The following is a 21,627-nucleotide window of genomic DNA, read 5'->3' on the forward strand; positions in this document are numbered from 1 at the left end:
ACCTTGCACACAGCGAGATCCCATATGGGCGCCTGTTCATGTCCCAGTTGCTCCATTTCCCATCCAGCTCCCTGCTTGTAGCCTGGTAAAGCAGTGCAGGATTGCCCAAAGCCTTGGGACCCTGCACCTACGTGGGAGACCTGGAGGAAGCTCCAGGCTCCAGGCATTGCATCAGCTTAGCTCCTGCCATTGCGGACACTTGGGGAGTGAACCAACAGACAGAAGATCTTTCTCTATCTCTGCTTCTCTCTGTAAATCTATCTTTCCAATAAAAATAATTATTTTTTTTTTAAAAAGGAATTGAGGTACTAGGTGGTTTCTCCTAGTAGGTATTGAAGTGACAAGAAAAAAACTAATATTCATATTTTTTTAAAGATTTTATTGTTATTGGAAAGCCGGATATACAGAGAGGAGGAGAGACAGAGAGGAAGATCTTCCATCCGATGTTTCACTTCCCAAGTGAGCTGCAACGGGCCGGTACACGCCGATCCGAAGCCGGAAACCTGGAACCTCTTCCAGGTCTGCCACGCGGGTGCAGGGTCCCAAAGCTTTGGGCCGTCCTCGACTGCTTTCCCAGGCCACAAGCAGGGAGCTGGATGGGAAGTGGAGCTGCCGGGATTAGAACCGGCACCCATATGGGATCCCGGGGCGTTCAAGGCAAGGACTTCAGCCGCTAGGCCACGCCGCCGGGCCCCCATTCATATTTTTTGATTAAAAAAAAAAAGATTTTATCTGGAAGGTAGAGATACAGCTTGAGTGAGAGGTCTTCTATCCTCTGGTTCACTCCCCAAAAGCCTTTGGGCTGGACCAGGCAGGAGCCAGGAGCCTCCCACCGGTCTTCCACATGGGTGCAGGGTTCAAGAACTCCATGTATCCTCCACAACAGGAAGCTGGATTGGAAACAGAGTAGGTGAGGGCCTGGCGCAATAGCCTAGCTGCTAAAGTCCTCACTTTGCATGCACCAGGATCCTATATAGGCACTGGCTCTAATCCTGGCGGTCCCGTTTCTCATCCAACTCCCTGCTTGTGGCCTGGGAAAGCAGTCGAGGATGGCCCAAATCCTTGGGACCCTAAACCCATGTGGAAGATCCAGAAAAAGATTCTGACTTCGGATCAGCTCAGCTCCAGCTGTTATGGTCACTTGGAAAGTGAATCATCGGACGGAAGATCTTCCTCTCTGTCTCTCCTCCTCTCTGTATATCTGATTTTGCAGTAAAAATAAATAAATCTAAAAAAAAAAAATAGAGTAGGTGGTAGTTTAACTGGCTCCACCACAGCCCAGCCCTCACATTTGCTTTTTTTTTTTTTAAGATTTCTTTTTATTGGAAAGTCAAATTTACAGGGACAAGGAAAGACAGAGGGAAAGATCTTCTATCTGCTGTTCACTCCCCAAGTGACCACAATAGCAGGAACTGAGCTGATCTGAAGCTAGGAGCCAGGAGCTTCTTCCGGGTCTCCCTTGTGGTGCAGGGTCCCAAGACTTTGGGCCATCCTCGACTGCTTTCCCAAGCCATAAACAAGGAGCCTGAAGGGATGCAGGAAGCCTGGAGGGAAGTGGAGCAGCCAGGATGTGAACCAGCATCCACAGGGGATCCTGGTACATGCCAGTCGAGGACTCTAGTCAACAGGCCACTGCACTGGGCCCCACAATTGCCTTGCCAGCCCTCTTCTCTTTTCAGCTTTCCTCTCTGTGGAAGAACTCAGTTACTTTCAGGATCTTGTTTCCATGGCTATTCCAGAACTCACCTCCACACTTTTGATGTGTTTTTTTGGTTGTTTTTTGTTTTTTGTTTTTTTGATGATCTTTACATAGTTGGTTAGGGCACAAAGGGTCAAGGGCTACAGGAAAGTGGCTAAGATCACTGTTTCCACATTCTCTTTTTCCCTTCCTGTATCTAATGGAAGGAGGAGAGATAAAGGGAGAAGCTACACCCAGCCTCCCACCCATCCCAGGTTCCCAGATGTGGGGCATGCTGCAAGGGTCCTGCTCAAGAGGTATTGATAGTTCAACAGTTCTGAATTGTAACCAAGCTCACCATTACAAGTAAGATGAAATCTCTTCAGAATCCACTGACTGACATAGTCCACCTTAGTGTCTCCACTTGCCCGAATTTTCACTGACCTCCTCCTTGAGCTCCATGTCAGCCTGCTGAAGACCCTGCAGGCTCCCTAGTGTGACACCTCAGCTATTGGAGTCATCCCCTACTCCCAGGTCTTATGGTTGTCTTCCTTAATGAATTGCATCAGGCCAAGCAGATGGGAGTCATCCTTGGCATATTTTTTTTAATTTATTTATTTTTATTGCAAAGTCAGATATACAGAGTGAAGGAGAAACACAGAGGAAGATCTGTCCGATGATTCACTCCCCAAGTGACCGCAATGGCTGGTGCTGCACAGATCCGAAGCCAGGAGCTAGGAACTTCTTCCAGGCCTCCCATGCGGATGCAGGATCATCCTTGGCATCTTTTTCTCACCAGTGACTCACCAGTTCAAGCATGTTTGCTCTCTCAGGGGCCTACCATAGGATACACAGGGTTAGGCTGCCGCCTGCAATGACACTAGCATCCCATATGGGTGGCCATTAGAGTTCCCACTGCTGTATTCTGACCTAGCTCCGTGCAAATGCTCCTGGGAAACCACCAGATGGCCAAAGTGCTTGGGCCTCTGCCAGCCACATGGGAGACCCAGATAGAGTTCCAGGCTCCTGACTTCAACCTGGCCCTTCCCCAGCTATTACAATCATTTGCAGCAACAGATGGAAGATCCCTCTTGAACTTTAAAAAGATTTATTTATTTTTATGAGAAAGCCAGATCAGATTTTATGGAGAGTAGGAGAGACAGAAAGATCCTTAATCTGCTGGCTCACTCCACAAATAGCCACAATGGCTGGAGCTGAGCCAATCCAAAACCAGAAGCCAGGAGCTTCTTTCAGGTCTCCCATGCAGGTGCAGGGTCCCAAGGCTTTGTGCTGTCCTTGACTGCTTTCCCAGGCCACAAGCATGGAGCTGGATGGGAAGTAGAACAACTGGAATATGAACAGGAACCCATATGGAATCCCAGTACATGCAAGGTGAAGTTTTAGCCATTGAGCCATTGAGCCATCATGCTGGGCCCAAATCTGACTATGAATTAATATGACCCTGTCAATCATATTTACTAAACAGCCTTCCATTTGGTATAATTCTCCTCCAACCTCACAAGAAGGCTCTGATTTGAGCCATTTTTTAATCTCTTGTTTTTTGTTTTTTTTTTTAAGATTTATTTATTTTTATTGAAAAGGCAGATATACAGGGAGGAGGACAGAGAGGAAGATCTTCTGTTCGATGATTCACTCTCCAAGTGGCAGCAATGGCCGGTGCTGCACCGATCCAGAGCCAGGAGCCAGGAACTTCCTCCAGGTCTCCCACATGGGTTTAGGGTCCCAAGGCTTTGGGCCACTCTTGACTGCTTTCCCAGGCCACAAGCAGGGAGCTGGATGGGAAGTGGAGCTGCCAGGATTAGAACCGGTGCCCATATGAGATCCCAGCACATTCAAGGCAAGGACTTTAGCCACTAGGCCATTGTGCCAGGCCCTATCTCTTGTTTTCTAACTAGTCCCCATGACTCTACATTTTTATCCTTCTACTCCTTTGCCCCTGCTACAGGGTAATGTTTCAAAAAGGGAAATGTTTGGCCAATCTCTGATATAAAATCTTTCCATTGGGTCTAGTATTCTGATGCAGTGTACATCCCATATTGATGAATGGATGGAAGGTCTCTGTCCCTCCTCTTTGTATTGCTCTTTCAAATAACTAAATGCTTTAAAAAAATGTTTCCATGGTCCATGAAATACTCAGAGGTATCCAGCATTGTGGTATAGTAGGTTAAGTCACTGCCAGAGATGCAGGCATCTCATAGTGATGTTGGTTTGAGTCCTGGCTACTCCACTTTCAATCTAGCTCCTGGCTGATGCCCTGGGAAAGCAGCAGATGGTCCAAGTGCTTATGTCCTTATGTCACCCACATGGGAAACCCAGAAGCTTCTAACTCCTGGCTTGAGCTAAGCCCAGCTCTGCCTGTTGCAGTTATTTGGGGAATGAACAAGCAGATGGAAGATTTCTCTTGCTGCAAACACTGCCTTTCAAATAAATAAATAAATACATCTTGGAAAAGGGGAAATAGAAAAAGTTACTTAAAATTACGACACCATTATATGAACTAAAAATAATGACAGACGCCTATGGGGTTGGTGAGGGGAAGGGATGTACCTAGAGTATGAGTTAAATCCACATATTCCAGGCCTGGCATGATAGCATAGTGGTTAAAGTCCTCGCCCTGAATGCAACAGGATCCCATATAGCCACCGGTTCTAATCCCTGCGGCCCTGCTTCCCATCCAGCTCCCTGCTTGTGGCCTGGGAATGCAGTTGAGGATGGCCCAAAGCTTTGGACCCTGCACCTGCGTGGGAGATCTGGAGGAAGCTCCTGGCTCCTGACTTCGGATTGGCTCAGCTCCAGCCATTGCAGTTGCTTGGGGAGTAAACCATCAGATGGAAGATCTTCCTCTCTGTCTCTCCTCCTTTCTGTATATCTGCCTATCCAATAAAAATAAATATATCTTTTTTTAAAATCCACATATTCCTATGTATCTGATTAGCAAGCCCATAGGTAAAGTTTAAGATTAGCAAGTAGTGGGCCCTGTGCAATGTAGCCTAATAGTTAAATCTTAGCCTTGCACCAGCCAGGATTCCGTATGGGCGCCTGTTCCTGTCCTAGCTGCTCCACTTCTCATCTAGCTTCCTGCTTGTTATCTGAAAAAGCAGTTGATCTAAAGCCTTGGCACCCTGCACATATGGGAGAGACCCAGAGGAAGTTCCTGGCTTTGGATTGGCTCAGCTCTGGCCATTGTGACCACTTGGGGAGTGAACCAAAGCAGATGGAAGATCTTTCTCTCTGTCTCTCTTTATCTCTGTATATCTGACTTTGCAATAAAAAAAAAGTAATAAATCTTTAAAACAAAGATCAGGAAGTAGTGCTGCTATTAACCCGTTTGTTGTTCAAGATGTGCACACATATACACAAAAAAACCACTACAGACTAGAGATGTGGAAGGAAAGGGCAAGGGTTCCTGTTCACAGTAATCATGGGCTGGAACCGCTTGGATTAAAAGCCAAAACCAAACCGGGCCTTCGCATGGCTCCTTCTTGACTGTGGAATGAAGCCAAAACGCCTCAGGAACATTTCCCGACAGCCTTGTGGTTTCAAGTGTGAGCCCTTGTCACACCTCCCAGATTTACAAGATCAGGAACTGTATTGTTAAGATTTGGCAGGTGCATCACAGCCCCAAGAGGCCCCTCACTGCCACTTCCAAAGGGGACCTCCATATTGGTTGCTCCTCACTGGCAATCTTCAGGCGTTTGAATGCTAGCCCCAGGGAGTGGAAACCTTCCAGACCCTCAGTAGTTCTCAGCTCTCAGTCTGCGTCAGCTGCAGCTCCCACATCTCTAAGGCTTCTTTTTATTCGGCAAACATCTGTTGGGTGCCTGCTTTTGTACCTAGCTGGAGTCGGTGCCAGGGTGGGGAGGAGGTGCTGAGCTTCCCCAGTCCCCTTATAGGATGGCCCAACCCCACGCCATTCAGGGCCAAGGGCTGTGCGCGCAGCCACACACGGCTCTGCGCGGCTTTTCGGAGAGTTACGGCATCCTCCTCCCACCCCCGCGCCGGGCCGGGCGGGGACCAACCGGTTCTGCTCCGCGTTAGCTGGGGAGACACCAGGACCCCACCCGACCCCCACCAGCCAGGACCCCGGCGTCCGGTCGCCCAGCCGCGCTTAGGCTTGGGCCCGCATGGAGGGGGCGGTGGAGTCCCAGACTCCGGACCTGCAAGACCTGGAGGGCAAGGTGGGCAGGAAGACCCCTGAAGGGCTGCTCCGAGGGCTGCGCGGCGAGTGGGAGCTGGGAACCTCGGATGCCCTGCTGCTCCCGGGGGCACCTGGAGCGAGCCACGGCCTGGGGGACAAGATCACGGCGCTGAAGATGGAGCTGGTGAGTGCGAGGCGGGGGACGGGGGGCGGGGGCGCTCCGGGCAGGGGGCCCGAAAGGGACCGACCCACGACCCTCCAGAGTTTGGCCGGAGAGGAGGGAGTTTAGAGTCCTCACCTAACTCCTCAGAGTCCCTCGCGGGCCCCTGCGTAGAGCCTGGTGTGGAGGTGGAGTGGCGTCCGTTTAATTGCCCCCCTCCAGGGTGAGTGAGCTGTTGTGGGTCCTGAGGATTCGGGCTGGGAGACACAGGCTCTGGGAAGATTCTCCTGCCGAAAAATGGTGGAGGGGAGTATGGGGGGGGGGGGGCGGGTAGGGGTAACCCTGGAAGTTACCAGAACCTATCCCAAAACAAATCACCGTTCTCCCCACAGGAGTCCACTTATTTTCCCCAGTCCCACTGCAAGGTGGTCAAGTCTTTTTGCTCCTGCAGACTGAGTGGGTATTGGGAGTTGGGGAATGCAGGGATGAGGGTGGGGTCGTGATTCCCTTGAGGAAGGGTGTTCTTGCCAGGATTTAGCACAAAGGAGACTGGGGTGAAGGGGAGCCCTGGACAGCCTCTCCTTAACCCTCTGTCTCCAAGTTAGGGTATTTGAAAGTTCCAAAACTTAGCAGAGACAGAATTGCAGCGGTAGCCACTTGGGTCCCCTTACCTGGGACTTAGCCTGCTGCCTGCTAACTTCCCTGGTGTACAGCATGTTTGAATCACTGGGGGCCTTCTTGGGAAGTCCCCTCCCCCTGCCCTGGTGCTGCTGGTCTAGATTCAAAGCCAGAAAGGTAGGTAGGCCCCTCCTTCAGGCTCCCCTGGGCCCTGGGCGGCTCCCCAGAGCCCTGGTTCCGGGGAAGGGAGTGATTTACACCTGCCATCGCTTTGCAGCCAGGTCTGGAGAGCTGAAGAGCTGGCGACTGCTCCTTGGCCCAGGACCAGGAGCTGACAGTGAGTGAGATCAGCACAGAAGTCTTCCAGAGCCCCACTGTGTGCCCAGCTGTGAGGGGGAAGCAGATGGAGGAGGTGGGAGAGGTTCCCAGCCCCCGGAGGAGAGAGCTTGATGGGTGGAGCTTTTCGGGAAAGCTCCCCTGGGGCAATACTTGGATGCCAATTGTGCACCTGGCCTTGAAGGTTGGAGGTGAGTGCCAGACCCTGAGCAGGGCTGCCACTACACCCTACTGGGGAGCTCAACAGGGAAGTGGTAGTGCCTCATTGCAAAACAAAAAACAGAAACCCAAAAGCTTAAAGCTTAGAAAGAGACAACCTGGAGTGGCCTGTTCTGAAAATTAACTGCTCTGAGCAGGCATCATGCTCAGCACTGGACTTTGTGTTCTCTTAAATCCTCTTTAACTCTTCCCCACAACCCTGTTAGGGAAGCAATGCTGTAAAGAAACTGTGGCACAGAGAGGTCGAGTAAACGGCTCAAGGTCATGCAAAAAGTGAAGACCCCCCCCCCCCAAGTTTTTCTGATTTTTTTTTAAGCAAAAATACCTCAGTAGGAAAACAGGCAAGGGTCATCTGTATTCATTTGAATGGGAAAATAACCATGTTACCCCCTATATAGGCAACATTAAAGTAATTGCAGATGATTAAAACTATAGTAGTTTAACATGATTAACTACTGTGAACCCAGGTCTTCTGACCAGCACGTATATCTTCACACCTGGGACCTGCTCAGCACTAAACACTGTAAAATACAGTTTGTGTCACCGGAATGAGAAAAGTGGTGATCGATTCTCCCACCTCCCAGAGGAGATAGGCTTGCAGGTGCTGGTTCAGGGGCTAGCCTGAACTCACTTGGAGTCTGGAGGAGCCACACTCAGTCCTTTTGGTTCTCTTTCCTGCCTTAGTGGAGACTACCTGTTCCCAGGTCACTTGTGATTTTCTCTGTATTCTCGACCCAGCTGGCCTTCCTGCAGAGGGTATGGATAGGGAGATTTCAAGGAGACCTCCTCTGGCCCTCCATTCCTTCTGCCCTCCTTCAGCCTGGGATGTCCTCAGTGCCTTGTTCAATTCGGCCCTGCCTCCTCGGAGGTTCCCAGGAAGGATAACGAGTGGGGCAGTGGTTTTCTTGGGGCTATTGGAAGCCAGACAGGTGCCAACTCCCTAAGAATTGCTCTGTAGCTGTCCGCCTCTGTGCAGGGAGGACAATCCTGCCCTTAAGGCCGAGGTCAGTCCTGCCTCTAAGGCAGCTCTTCTATGCAGTGATGGAGTGAATGAGTCAGACTGGGACACACAGGAAAGGGAGACAACGATGGCAGCCTCCTCTCCTTGGCTTTAGTTCTCCCACCCCTAGAACTGTTGCCAGGACAACACGCCCCCATAGCGTCAAGTATGAGAGACAGCTTCCTGCAGGGAGCAGGAAAGTCTGGGTTCAAGTCTGGACTGTGCTTTGAATCCTGGTGTGAACCTGAGCAGGCCCCAACCCTCTCTGCATTTCACTTTGCGCTGAGGAACAGGTGACCCCTAAGAGCCCTCCAGGTGAGAGGAGACTAGCACACACACCTCTCCCAGCCAGGGCTCGTTCTTCTCCAGGATTGGGCCATGAGGGAGTCCCATGGCAGGATACCAACATGGGCAAAGAGAGCCTGCAGCATTGTCAAAGGCAGCAGTCTGGAGACTGAATCTCCATGGGAAGAGAAAAGGTCTGGGAGCTTCCAGGGTAGCGGCGACTCTATTGAGCCATCTTACGACTACTGTGACTCCAAAGCTGGAGTGTGAAGTTGAGTGCTGCTTTTTTTGGCCAGAAAAACCACTTCCTTCCGTTCCGAGGATCGTTGCAAGTCCATGCAGGGAATGCCACACTGCCACGGGTTATGGAATCTGCTTCTCAGGCTTCCTGCTGTGACTCAGCCTCTCCACCCCCCAACACACATCCTGGGCCACCAGAGGGCCAAGAATAGCGCAGGCCAAGAGACTCAGAGGTGAGCGTGGTATAGGGTCTGCGCTCAGGACTCCAGGGCTAGTGCAGGACGGTAAGGACTGGTGGGAGACCCTGGAGGGAGTGTGTTTGGAAAGGTCATTTCCAGTCGGCGGGGATCAGGGGCTTCCCCCTCTAGCTGGTGTGTTTCCCTCCACCCTTTGTGTGGCTTCAAGTGCCATCTAACCCTCTGGGCTCTGCTCAGGCGTCTTAGCCAAGGAAGCCTTTCCTCAGTTCCCCTGACTGTGCTCTAGTCCAGGCTCTCTGCACAGTAGCTGTGTTCTCCCAACATCTGCCTCGTTGAATTTTAAGAACTCACTTCATTACCTTACCTTTGTTTTAGTTTTTCTTTAAAAAATTGTATTTATTTGTTATTTGAAAGGCAGAGTTAAAGAATGAGAAAGAGGTGGGTGGTTCTTCCATCTGCTGGTTCACTCCCCAGGTGGCTCTTGGGGCTGGACCAAGCCAAAGCCAGGTGCTTGGAACTCCGTCCAGATGTCTCCCACTTGGGTGGCAGGAGCCCATGTGTTCATTCTACCACCTTCAACAGGAATTCTTACCAACTGCTCAGTTTTCAAGGCCTGATTCCAATGGCATCTCCTCTAGGAAGCCTTTCCCTCCCTTCCGTTGGATGGAATTAATCCACTCAGTCATGATTAAAATATGGCAAATATTTAATAATCAGTGTTTTTACAGGTGTGGCACTTTGTTTGCAGCACTTCTTATCTTCAGAAGGCCCGTAGTCTAGTGAATAAGATCAGGTCATGGAGGCCTATACTGGTTAAGGTGCCATTTGGGCTGCCTGCATCCCACATTGGAGTGCTGGAGTTTGGATCCCAGCTGCATTTTGGATTCCAGCTTCTTGCTAATGTGTACCCTGGGAGGCAGCAGATGATGGCTCAAGTTGATCTCTGTGACCCACCTAGGACACCTAGACTGGGTTCCAGGCTCCCAGCTTTAGCCTAGCCCAGCCTGGCCATTGAAGGTGTTTGGAGAATAAACTAGCGGATGGGAGCTCTCTCTGTTTGGTTTCTACTTGAAAAATAAAGTTAAGAGACCAGCGTTGTGGCAGAGTGGGTGAAGCCACTGATTGAGACACTGGTATCTCATATGGGTGCCAATTTGAGTCCTGGCTCCTCTGCTTCCAATCCAGCATCCGATATTGAGCCTGGGAAAGCAACAAATGATGGCTTAACCACAAATGATGGCTTAGCCAAATGCCTGTCCTCAATATTTTATTCACTAGACTGTGAGTCTTCTGAAAATAAGAAACAGTACCAACACAGGGCCACATCTGTAAGAAACACTGAGTAGGGCTCAGCGCGATAGTGTAGTGATTAAGGTCCTCGCCTTGAATCCACTGGGATCCCATGTGGCTCTAATCCCGGTGGCCCCACTTCCCATTCAGCTCCCTGCTTGTGGCCTGGGAAAGCAGCTGAGGATGGCCCAAGGCTTTGGGACCCTGCACCCACGTGGGAGACCCGGAGAAGGCTCTTGGCTCCTGGCTTTGGATCGGCTCAGCGTCGGTCATTGTGGCCATTTGGGGAGTGAATCATCAGACGGAAGATGTTCCTCTCTGTCTCTCCTCCTCTCTGTATATCTGGCTTTCCAATAAAAATAAATACATCTTAAAAAAAAAAAAAAGAAACACTGAGTAAATATTTGTTCCATGACTGAGTGGATTAATTCTGTCCTCAGGAAGGGAGGGGTAGACTTCCAAGGACAGTGAGAATTCTCGTTAAAAAAAAGCAAAGGGAAGGAATGTACTTGCTTTCATTCTCTTCAGAAACTCTACTGAAAAACCAGTAGAAGGAGGTATAAAGCCATTGTGACAATAAAAGAGGCAATAACAGGAACAAAGTTTAGGGGGCTGAAAAGCAAAAGGAAAAGTCACTAACTAAAACCTGGAAAAAGCTGAATAGTGGGCCAGCAGCAGGAACAACTCAACAACAACCCCTTTTCATTTAATGGCACAGTGGGATAAGCCAGCATCCTCCATTGGAGGGCCTGTTGGAGGCCCCACCACTCTGCTTCCAACCCAGCTTCCTGCCAATGCATCTTGGGAAACCACAGACACTGGCTCAAGAACTTGGGCACCTGCAACCCACATGGGAGACCCAGATGGAGCTCCTGGCTCCTGCCTTGCCAGCATTTGGGGAGTAGACCAGTGCATGAATGCTCTCTGTCTCTTTCTGTCTCTCTCACTTGCTCACTCTCTGTTGCTCTGCCTTTCAGGTACATAGAAATAAATAAACATATTTAAAAAAAAAAACACTCAGAGATCTTAAGAATTGGAAGCACCATTACTTACAGACCTCAGAACATAAACTCATATGGGATCCTGGTGCATGCAAGGTGAGGATTTAGCCACTAGTTCAATAGGTCGGGCCCAATTTTTTTAACTTTTTTTTGTTGATGATGTTTACCTAGTTGAAAAGGATGCATGCCCATGTCTACTACCAATAAGGGTGGAAAGAGTTAAGGAATAGGGGAAAGTGGATGAGACCATTGTTTTCCTTTTCTTCTTCCTGTAGTTGGGGAAAAGGAGGAGAGAAGGGGAGAAGCCACACCTAAGCATCCTAACCTGGGGATGGGGACAGCCACCCAGTGTCATCTCAGGGTGCCCAATGTGGAGCATGCTCCAAGAGTACTGCTCAAGTGGTCTCTGGAATGCTGTTGATTTTGTTGCTCCAAGGATAAGGAAAGCCTTCCAAGGTTCACTGGCTGACTTAGTCCCCCTTAGAGACTCCATTCGCCAAGATACTTGCTGTTAACACTTGTCTGGGGGAGCTGTCCAACTTGTTCTGCCCTCCATAGTACCAGACATCATCTCCAGGTCTCAATGAAGTGGCTGTCATGTCCCCCATGAGCATCTGGGCATGTTGTCCACTGCGCCATCTTCAGCAACTGAAGAGGCCCAGTTCTGACTCACGCACACCATGTTCAGACCACAGATCTTGCGATTGTCCTGCTTGTTGGAGTTCTGAGTCCGGCAGTTCAGATGGGAGGGTCCCCAAAGAAACCTCATCTGAAGTGACCCCAGACCTGACTCCTGGGTGTGTCAGCTACTACAGGGTCTGACTCAGTACATCACCCACATTGGCCTACACACACACTGGTGGTTGTAGTTGTTTGTTAAGTTCTGTCTCAAGCACCATCTCTTATGCAAACCAGTGGATGCTGCGGCCCAGCCCAACCCTGCTCACTATACACTCAGACCTCATGTACACAATCAGAGCAATTCCCCCAAACCCCTACCAGGCCTGCCCCCAGCCCTGGTTCTTACACAGACTGGTCTGGTCTGTTCATCCCCTCTGGCTTTTGTACGCACCAATGGGTATTGCAGCCTAGTTCAGCCCAGTTGACTCCACTATCCAGGCTACACTTAGGCTCGCAGGTTCTGTCACCTGTCCAGCCAGGGAAACCCCCAGCCCTGGTTCTCAGGCTTACCATTGGGAGCTGCAGCCCATCAGAGGGATGCCCACAGTTCCCCTACTAGGGGAACTCTCAGCCGCAGATCTTGTACTTTCCACGTGGTTTTGCAGTCTGGCTTGATTTGTCTTCTCCCCAGTTCCAACATTTGCCAACTAGTGCATGCACCAGTAGATATGATTGTTTAGCCCAGCCTGGCTCTTCCACAAACCATTTCACATGCAGGGCCCAATTCTTTATATCTTTATAAAAATTTCAAGTTCATGTGGTTCTTTAATGACAAAACTGGAATTCAAATCGTTTGTTTAAATTCTAATGCTAATTTTTTTCAGTGTGTATATTTGCAAATACTTGATCATTGCAGGTGTAAATAAAGCAGTTTTTCTTTTTTTTTTTTTAAAGATTTTATTGTTATTGGAAAGTCGGATATACAGAGAGGAGGAGAGACAGAGAGGAAGATCTTCCATCTGATGTTTCACTCCCCAAGTGAGCCACAACGGGCCGGTACGCGCCAATCCGATGCCGTCCTCAACTGCTTTCCCAGGCCACAAGCAGGCAGCTGGATGGGAAATGGAGCTGCCGGGATTAGAACCGGCGCCCATATGGGATCCCGGGGCTTTCAAGGCGAGGACTTTAGCCACTAGGCCACGCCGCCGGGCCCAATAAAGCAGTTTTTTTTGACTAACTCCATAATTATCCATCAAGTGTATTATACATATATGAAGGAATTTTAAAGTTTATGGGAAAATAGAGTTAGACAATAATGCTGGTTTTTGACAGAGTAGGTTGAGTTGCCACTTGCTTTGCTTCCTGCACCTGCAAGGCAGCAGGTGACAGATGAAGTACTCGGGTCCCTGCCACCCATGTGGAATCCAGATGGAGTTCCAGGTTCCTACTTTGGCCTGACCCAGCCCCAGCAACTACAGCCATCTGAAGAATGAACCAGTGGCTGGGAGAACTCTCTTTCTCTGTCTTCACTCTGCTTTTCAAATCAATCAATAAACTGGGTTTGGGGGAGCATTTGGTGTAACAGTGAAGACACTGCTTGTAATATCCACATCCCTAATTGGCAAGTGTGGGTTCAAGTCCTGTGTTTGCTTCTGATACCAGTTTCCTGCTAATGGGAACTCTTGGAGGCAGCAGTGATATCTCAAGTAGTTGGGTGCCTGCCAACTCCACGGGAGACCTAGGATTGAGTTGCTGGCTACTGGCTTTGACTTGGCACAGCCATAGCTATTGTGGGCCTCTGGGGAGTGAGCCAACCAATGGGAGAGCTCTGTTTGCCTCTCTTTATCTAGCTTTCAGACGAATAAAAATAAAAAGGAAAAAGATTATGCTCAATTTCCATGACCCTTTGGAAATCTGTGTGTGTGTATGTGTGTAGACAGAAAATAAACAGAAGGTCTCCAAACTGGAAAGTACCAAGCACAATTGAGGGCAAAAGAATTAAATTAAAATGTCCTAAATCTTACTAAATTTCCCTCTCAATCTTTGTCTACTTGGCTTCCAGAATATTGTCAGTCTTGCTTAAATTAGGCTCTCTCAATGGGTATAATTTGGGGAATATGAATCCAAAAGGGGAAAAAAAGATACTACAGACCTTCCCGAAACAGCCCTGAAGTGAGCCTCAGAACTGGGCAAGCCTCCTACATGAACACAGAATTTTCAGTATTTTTAAACATGTATTCACAAGAAAGGCAGAGTGGTAGAGAGAGTGAGAGCTCCTCCATCTGCAGCTCATTCTGCAAACGACTGCAACAGGACAAAGCCAAGAGCCGGAGCTCCATCCTGGTCTCCCGCGTTCCTGGCAGGGCCCAGGATGCATTAGAAGGCAGCCGGACTTGAAGCATGGGGCAGCAGGGATGTGAACCAGCTCTGATACATAATGCAGGTATCACAAGTGCAGTTTAACTGATGTGTCACATGGGCCATCAACCAGTTTTCAATCATTTTATTGACCCAGTCTGAAATGCAAGCGGCAGTTAAAGATCATACAATATCGGACTTGATAACTGTGTAAACTTGAATAGGGAAAAAAAGCCACTTGAATAAAATGGAGATAATATAGAAAATAAACACTTAGCTTCATTAGTCATACTCTTAAAGAGATAAAAGACAATATTGCAGCAATGAACAAAAACAGGAGACTATTGAAAAAAGAAAAAAAAGGGCCCGGCATGGTAACCTGGAGGCTGAGGTTCTCACCTTGCACACGCTAGGATTCCATATGGCGCACCAGTTCTGATCCTGGCAACGTGGCTTGCCATCCAGCTTCCTGCTTGTGACCTGGGAAAGCAGCCAAGGACAGCCCAAAGCCTTGGGACCTTGCACCCATGCGGGGAGCTGGAAGAAGCTGCTGGCTCCTGGCTTTGGATTAGCAGATCAATGGATGGAAGATCTTCCTTTCTGTCTCCTCATCTCTGTATATCTGACTTTCCAATAAAAATAAAAATAAATCTTTTTTAAAAAAGGAAAGAAAACTCAGGTAACTGAAAACAATACTTGGAAATAAAAATCTGTTAAAAATTTTCAAAGAAGAGTTGATAATGTTGAAAAAGTTCAGGGTCCAGCGTGGTGGCCTAGCAGCTAAAGTCCTCGCCTTGAATTCACCAGGATTCAAGGGCGCCAGATCTAATACTGTTGGTCCCACTTCCCATCAAGCTCCCTGCTTGTGGCCTGGGAAAGCAGTCAAGGGTGACCCAAGGCCTTGAGACACTGCACCTGTATGGGAGACCCGGAAGAGGCTCCTGGCTCCTGGCTTCAGATAGGCACAGTTCCAACTGTTGTGGCCTCTTGGGGAGTGAATCACTGGACGGAAGATCTTTCTCTCTGTCTCTTCTTCTCTCTGTGTATATGACTTTCCAATAAAAATAAATAATAAATCTTAAAAAAAATTTTTTTAAAAGATCAGCAATCAGAATAGCACTACATGCTGAAAATTAGAAAAGAATGTTAAAAAAAAAGAGAGAGAATGTAACAATGCCTTAAAAACTGAGGAAAACTATTTCCTACAACTAGCCACACTGTCAACCCTGTGGGGAGAGGCTGATATTTTAAAACATGCAGAACCTCTACGGATTTACCACATGTGTAGACTTTCTCAGATTGCTGTTGGAGGGAATGCACCACTCACCTAAATGAAGGAAAAAATGGAGAAGGATATGGGGTCTAAGAAACCAGGGATGCAGCCCAGGAAATAGGCATAGGGAGTCCCCAGGACAAAAGTGAAGGGAGGTCCCTGGAAGACACCGGGTAGCAGCAGCAGACACTGGGAGCAGATGAGCAGGCTGCTAAAGAGACGCTGCTAAGAACATGCCTCAGCCAGAATGCACCTGATGTATTTGAAAGCCCCAAGAGGGAAATTCAGACAGTGGGGGCAGAGTTGGCAAGTGGTGTTTTGAGAACTATGTCACAAAGTAACCAAAATAAATAATTGTTCTATGGAGAGTATAAAAATGTGGGAAGACGTTAAAAAATCACTGTGGTAAGGGACATAGGCTTAGCTGGGAATATCCCAATAAGGAAACACAGAATGATTGTATTGTTGGAAGGAGGAGGAGATGAGGTGATGGGAAGGATTTCCATATGGAAATAGAGTAAGAAGGGGGATACAATGACAAGCTCTAGAAACCAAGAAGTAGCAATTTAAGTATGGCATTTGGAGATTAGGAGGCAGAAACCAAAGTGAGCAACTAAAAAATGACTAGTCAACTTCTGGGACATGGCATATAGGCGTGAGGGGGAGGAACTGTTACTGGTCACAGTCAACCTTGTGAAACTATTTGCCTCTTGGCGTATGTCTTTGATTAAAAGCCACACTTCAGCTAAATGCAAAAAGCCATATTGTGGCAGGAGCTTGGGCCCACCAGGAAGTAGGCTATGGGTGGGGCCCTGGGGATGTCAACTGCCAAGCTCCCCTGCACTCCCGTGGTGAGAGCCAGCTCCGCAGAACTGCAGAAGGCTCCTGACCCAGGTGGGATGGGTTCAGGGTTTTGCCCTTGAGCTGCTGGGGACCCTGGAGATTCCCCTGTGCTTCCAGTGCAGACTGGGAGCCAGGGGTGTGGTGAAGGGAGGTCCTGAATGCCAGCCAGTAGGATTCTGACTGCTGAGCTCTGGCTAAACCTCCCCTCCTCCAGCACCTGCTACTAATAGCCTGGAGAGGACAGGCAAGCAGGTGCATTCTCTCCGTTTTCCAGCTCCCTCCTCCCTTCCTTCCTCCCCATTGACTCTGGTCAGACTAGCCTACAGCTGTCTGTGAATATTATTGGTAAATCTGGCTTGGTTCAGTAGGTAATACACTGAATATGAAATTCAGAGCTGAATAGGACTAGGCTTTTAGAGTTTTGTATTTAGAAATTTATTTTTGTTTGAAAGGTGGATTTATAGAGAGAAGTAGAAACAGAAAGATCTTCCATGCACTGGTTTACTCCCCATGTGGCAGCAAAGCCAAAGCTGAGTCTCTCTGAAGCCAGGAGCTTCTTCCAGGTCTCCAACGTGGGTGCAGGGTCCCAAGGACTTGGGCCATCCTCTACTACTTTTCCAGACCATAAGCATCGAGCTGGATGGGAAGTGGAGCAGTTGGGACACAAACTATATGGGATCTCAGAACTTGAAGAAGGATGATTAGCCTGTTGAACCATGGTACCAGCACCTTTTTTTAAATTAAAAAAAAAAAAATATATATATATATATGTATTTATTTGAAAGGGAGAGTTACAAGAAGGGAAAAAGAAAACGTGAGAGACTGAGAGAGATCTTCCATCTATCGGTTCACTCCCCAAAAGACCTCTCAACAACTGAGACTGGGCCAGACTGACACCAGGAGCCTGGAACTCCATTGAGGGCTCCCATGTGGGTGGTAGGGTCTAAAGTACCTGGGCCATATTTTGTTTCTTTTCTAGGAGCATTAACAGGGAGCTGGACCACAAGAGGAGCAATTGAGAATGGTCCAAAGCTTTGGGACCCTACAGCCACATGGAAGACCCAGAAAAAACTCCTGATTCATGTTTTCAGACTGGCTCAGCTCTGGCTGTCGCGGCCACTTGGGAAGTGAACCAGCAGATGGAAGATCTTTATGGTTGTCTGTCTGTAAATAAAAAATAAAATAAAATAAATCTTTCCTAATAAAAATAAAATAAATATTTTTTAAAATTTAAAATAAATAAGCTGGTCATATAGCTAATAACTGGTAAAGCTAAATAAACCTTTTCAACTTTTTTCTGAGAGTCAACGTATGTGTATCAGATTAAGGGTTCTATGTGTTGGTTCACTACCCAAATGCTTTTGGACCATCTTCTACTGCTTTCCCAGGCTACAAGTAGGGATCTGGATGGGATTGGAGCAACTGGGACACAAACTGGCACTCATATGGGATACCGGTGGGTGCAAGGCAAGGATTTAGCCACTAGGCCATTGTGCTGGGCCCTGAGAACTGAAATTTTTAAGCAGTGGTCTGGCTCTCTGAAACTCACACCTCAGACCATTCTATCACTACGATTCTAAAAAGTGAAGCATAGTTTAAGGCCTTTGGGTACAGTGGCAAACCCTGTAGCCCCACACCTGGAACTAACTACTTCTCTCACTCCCCTCCAGGCTTACCTGCGAGCCATTGATGTGAAGATCCTGCAGCAGCTGGTGACTTTGAATGAGGGCATCGAGGCAGTGCGCTGGCTGCTGGAAGAGCGGGGCACCTTGACCAGCCATTGCAGCAGCCTCACCAGCAGCCAGTACAGTCTGACTGGTGGGAGCCCAGGCCGCTCCAGGCGAGGCAGCTGGGACAGCCTGCCGGATGCCAGCTCTGCTGACCGGCTCGACAGCGTCTCTATTGGCAGCTTCCTGGACACAGTGGCCCCCAGTGAGCTGGATGAACAGGGTCCCCCTGGCGCTCCCCATCCTGAGCTGGATTGGGCAAAGGTCCTGCCCGGTGGGGAGAGGGCCAGGACGGAGGTGGACCTGACAACCACCAGGCTGGGGAGCTTGGGCGCCGTGTGGAAGCCCCTAGGGGAAGGGCTCCACAGCGAACCACCTGAGTCACCTGAGGAGGGGAGTGCCGCCAAGCTGGGCTTTGAGACCCACTGGTACTGGGGACAGTGCCAGGACGATGTGACTTTCTTGTAATCGCCCCTCCTCTTTTCTGTAGTCTAGTCCTGTTGCTCTTTTCCCCTTGGCCCTGATCTCCCTCAGCCTGGGACTAGGCAGCGGCTGCATGGAAATCACCATGGAGACCGGCCTCCCCATCACCCGTGTCCCTAGGGAGCCTCTGACTTTTTTTTAATCTCTTAATTGCTGGGTCCCCAGAACTGTTTCCATAGAGTTGTTGACACTGGAGGCTTGGCCTAGGGTTCCTGTTAGGACTTGGGAGGCTGTTTAATCCCTCTCTGCCCATGCTGGGCAGGGATTCAGGAATTTAGGGCCCCCTCCCCCACACAAGGGATCACTGGTAATTACTGTATCCAGGGTCTGAAAGCCTTGAGCCCCACCCCATCCTCACCTCCTGGCCAAGCAGGTGGTCTGGCATGATTGAGGAGTAACATGGACTTTCAGGCTCAACCCTCCATGGATTGTCCCTCCCAGAGGCCTTTGGGATGATGACCTCACCCTTTCCTACTTGTTGAATGACATCATTTCCCGCCAGGCCAAATTTTAGCCCTTCCTCTGTTCTAGTCCTGGGGGGGGCATGAGGTAAGGGTAGCAGGGGTTTGAGGTCCAGATGCCAAGGGAGACTATCATTTACGGTCCACACTGTTACTTCTTGTGAGGGAGAACAGGCAGGAAAGCGTCTCACAGAGGTTTTTGCTGCTTTACAGAAGTTTTTTGCTTTCTCTTTTTGTTTGAATTTGAAAGGCAGATTTACAGAAAGATTTTACATCAACTGGTTCACTCCCAAATGGCCACAGTGGCCAGAGCTGAACCAATCTGAAGCCAGGAGTTTCCTCAGGTTTCCCATGTGGGTGACAACAGCCCAGGTACTTGGACCATCCTCCGCTGCTTTCCCAGTCTGTTAGTAGGCAGCTGGATAGGAAGTGGAGTAGCAGGGACCCTAACTGGTACCCAATTATGTAAATATTTATTTTTTAAATTGGAAAGGCAGATATACAGAGAGAAGGAGAAACACAGAGAAAGATCTGTCTGTCTGCTGTTTCACACCCCAGGTGATGAAATAACTTGGCCTGAGCTCAGCTGATCTGAAGCCAGGAGCTTCTTCCAGGTCTCTCATGTGGTTGCAGGACTCCAAGGCTTTGGACCATTCTCTACTGCTTTCCCAGACCACAAGCAGGGAGCTGGATGGGAAAGTGGAGCAGTTGGGACATGAACTGACACCCATATGAGATCCTGACGGTTACAAGGCAGATTTAGCCACTAGGCTATTGCACTGGGCCTGATTCATATGCATATGTATTTTTTAACCCAGGTTCTTCAGAGTATCCCTCTTCTGTGGGGCAGCCTTGACTGCTCCCTGAACTCCTATCCCTGGAGTTTGTGGGTAAGAAACCTTCAGCTTTGGCTCTCAAGTCTGCTTGATTCATTCCCTTCCCTTTGCCCTACCCCACCTGACCTGACCCCGGTCTTACCCTGTCAATGGGTTTGTTCCTGTGTTCTGGCCTTCACACAGAGAAATTCAGTTTGTATGCCTCCACATTGCCTGTTTCCTCTTCAGGTCTTTTTTATGCCAGTTAGTCCTGGTCCCCTCCTCCTACTGTTGAGGGAAACCTGGGGGGAGGGAGCCCTGAGGTCTCTGGACTCTGGTGGTTGTTGGGGAGTATTGTCATGTTCTCTTAGTCTAGGACTACCCTTCCCCCACCCTGTCCCCAGCCTCCTACCACTTGGTCACAAGGATGACTGCCTGAGATTGGCACACAAGGAATCTCCTTGTCCGGGCCACAATGTGGGGGTGTGGCAGGGAAAAACAGAGGCTCTTTGGTTCCTGGCCCCGTCCTGAAGGGAGTGGGGCAGACAGGGGAAAGGCACTTTCCCTCCACACTCAGAGCAAGCCCTTGACCCCTAGACCTGGGGAGGAAGCAGGGAACTGGCTCTGGGCCTGGGCCTGGGTCCCAGGGCCCTAGCAAGTGATGCCAAAGCAGGAATTTAGGAAAACTGCCAATTTGGGGCTCAAATTCTAGATGGGTTGGGGAGGAGCAGGGTAGGTCAAGGATGGTGGCAGATGACAGAGTGAATTCTTGGAAACTAACCATTGAACCCTAGGTAACCACCCTGTGAATTGGTGCCTGTCTTTCGTGGGCTCTGCAATTCCTAGAAGGAAGAAGGGGGTCCTCTGACTGTTCTTCCTCTTGAATTGATAGGGTCTCCGCCAATGCTGGGAAACTCTTTCTGTTTCCCAACTTTTGATTTTGCACTGGGGTAGGGAAGCTAAGGTGATCATCTGTACTTCCCCTGAACTCAAGTATTGCTTGGCATCTCCCACCCTAATGCTTCTGGGTCTGGGGCAATACATTCAATGCATGGCAGTTCCCCAAGACGTTTCTCCCTCGCCCATCCCTTCAGAGTACTGGGAAAATGCCAGCTGTCCACTGGCTCTCCCTGCCAACCCTTGTGATGTTGCGGCTCTGGATCACCCTTCAGAGGGGCACTTGAGCTCCTTATTCCTAATCCCTCTGCAGTAGCCACTTGGTTGTGTGCCTTTAGATAGGAGCCCTTCATCTCTCAAATCATTGTATTCCTGTTTGAGGCTCGCACCTTCTATGTAGAAGCTGCTGCTTTGCCTCTTTGTGGTCATTATTCAACATTGCCTGGGTTGTTGACATTTAAAAATGCAGCCTTGTAGAAAACCAGCTTCCTCAGCACATAGAGACATTAGATCTTAAGAGGGCATGCCCGTTGTAAATCTGGAGAAAATCCATATTGCATGCTTCGTCGCTTGGTCAGACGGTTACCAGTTAACACCACAGATGCCCCCAAGGGACTGAAAGCAGTTTTCCCCATTGGCGTGTTCTAGGTGTCACCCCCACCCGTGAAGAGGTACCTCAGTCTTTAGAGAAAGAGCTGTAGGCTCTGAGGAAAGGGTAGTTGGGCCTGGACTGGATGGGCGGTCAGCTAGTCTGGATCTCAGATTATTAAAAATCAGTTCCAGAGCCGACTACTTGGGAAGACCCAAGTAGGTGAAGACTGGAGGTAAGAAAATGGGGTAACCGTGAGACTGAGTGGGGCTTGCAGAGTTGGAGGGCTGGGTGAGCAGGGCCACTCTGGTATGTTGTCCTGTCTGATTGCCTTACACTCAGGTTCACTGCTGGGCGTCCCAAGAACCCCACCCAAG

General features: G+C 49.2%; 1 protein-coding gene across 1 annotated transcript; it reads left to right on the forward strand.

The window, feature by feature from the left end:
- Positions 1-5,572: 5,572 nt before the first annotated feature.
- Positions 5,573-18,622, forward strand: LURAP1 (leucine rich adaptor protein 1). Its single transcript, XM_004599421.2, has 2 exons — positions 5,573-6,021; positions 17,949-18,622. The coding sequence occupies exons 1-2, from the start codon at positions 5,824-5,826 to the stop codon at positions 18,471-18,473; spliced, it is 723 nt and encodes a 240-aa protein (XP_004599478.2). The 5' UTR covers positions 5,573-5,823; the 3' UTR covers positions 18,474-18,622.
- The last annotated feature ends 3,005 nt before the right edge of the window (positions 18,623-21,627 follow it).

Source organism: Ochotona princeps, chromosome 2 (assembly GCF_030435755.1).
Source record: "Ochotona princeps isolate mOchPri1 chromosome 2, mOchPri1.hap1, whole genome shotgun sequence".
Classification (NCBI taxonomy): domain Eukaryota; kingdom Metazoa; phylum Chordata; class Mammalia; order Lagomorpha; family Ochotonidae; genus Ochotona; species Ochotona princeps.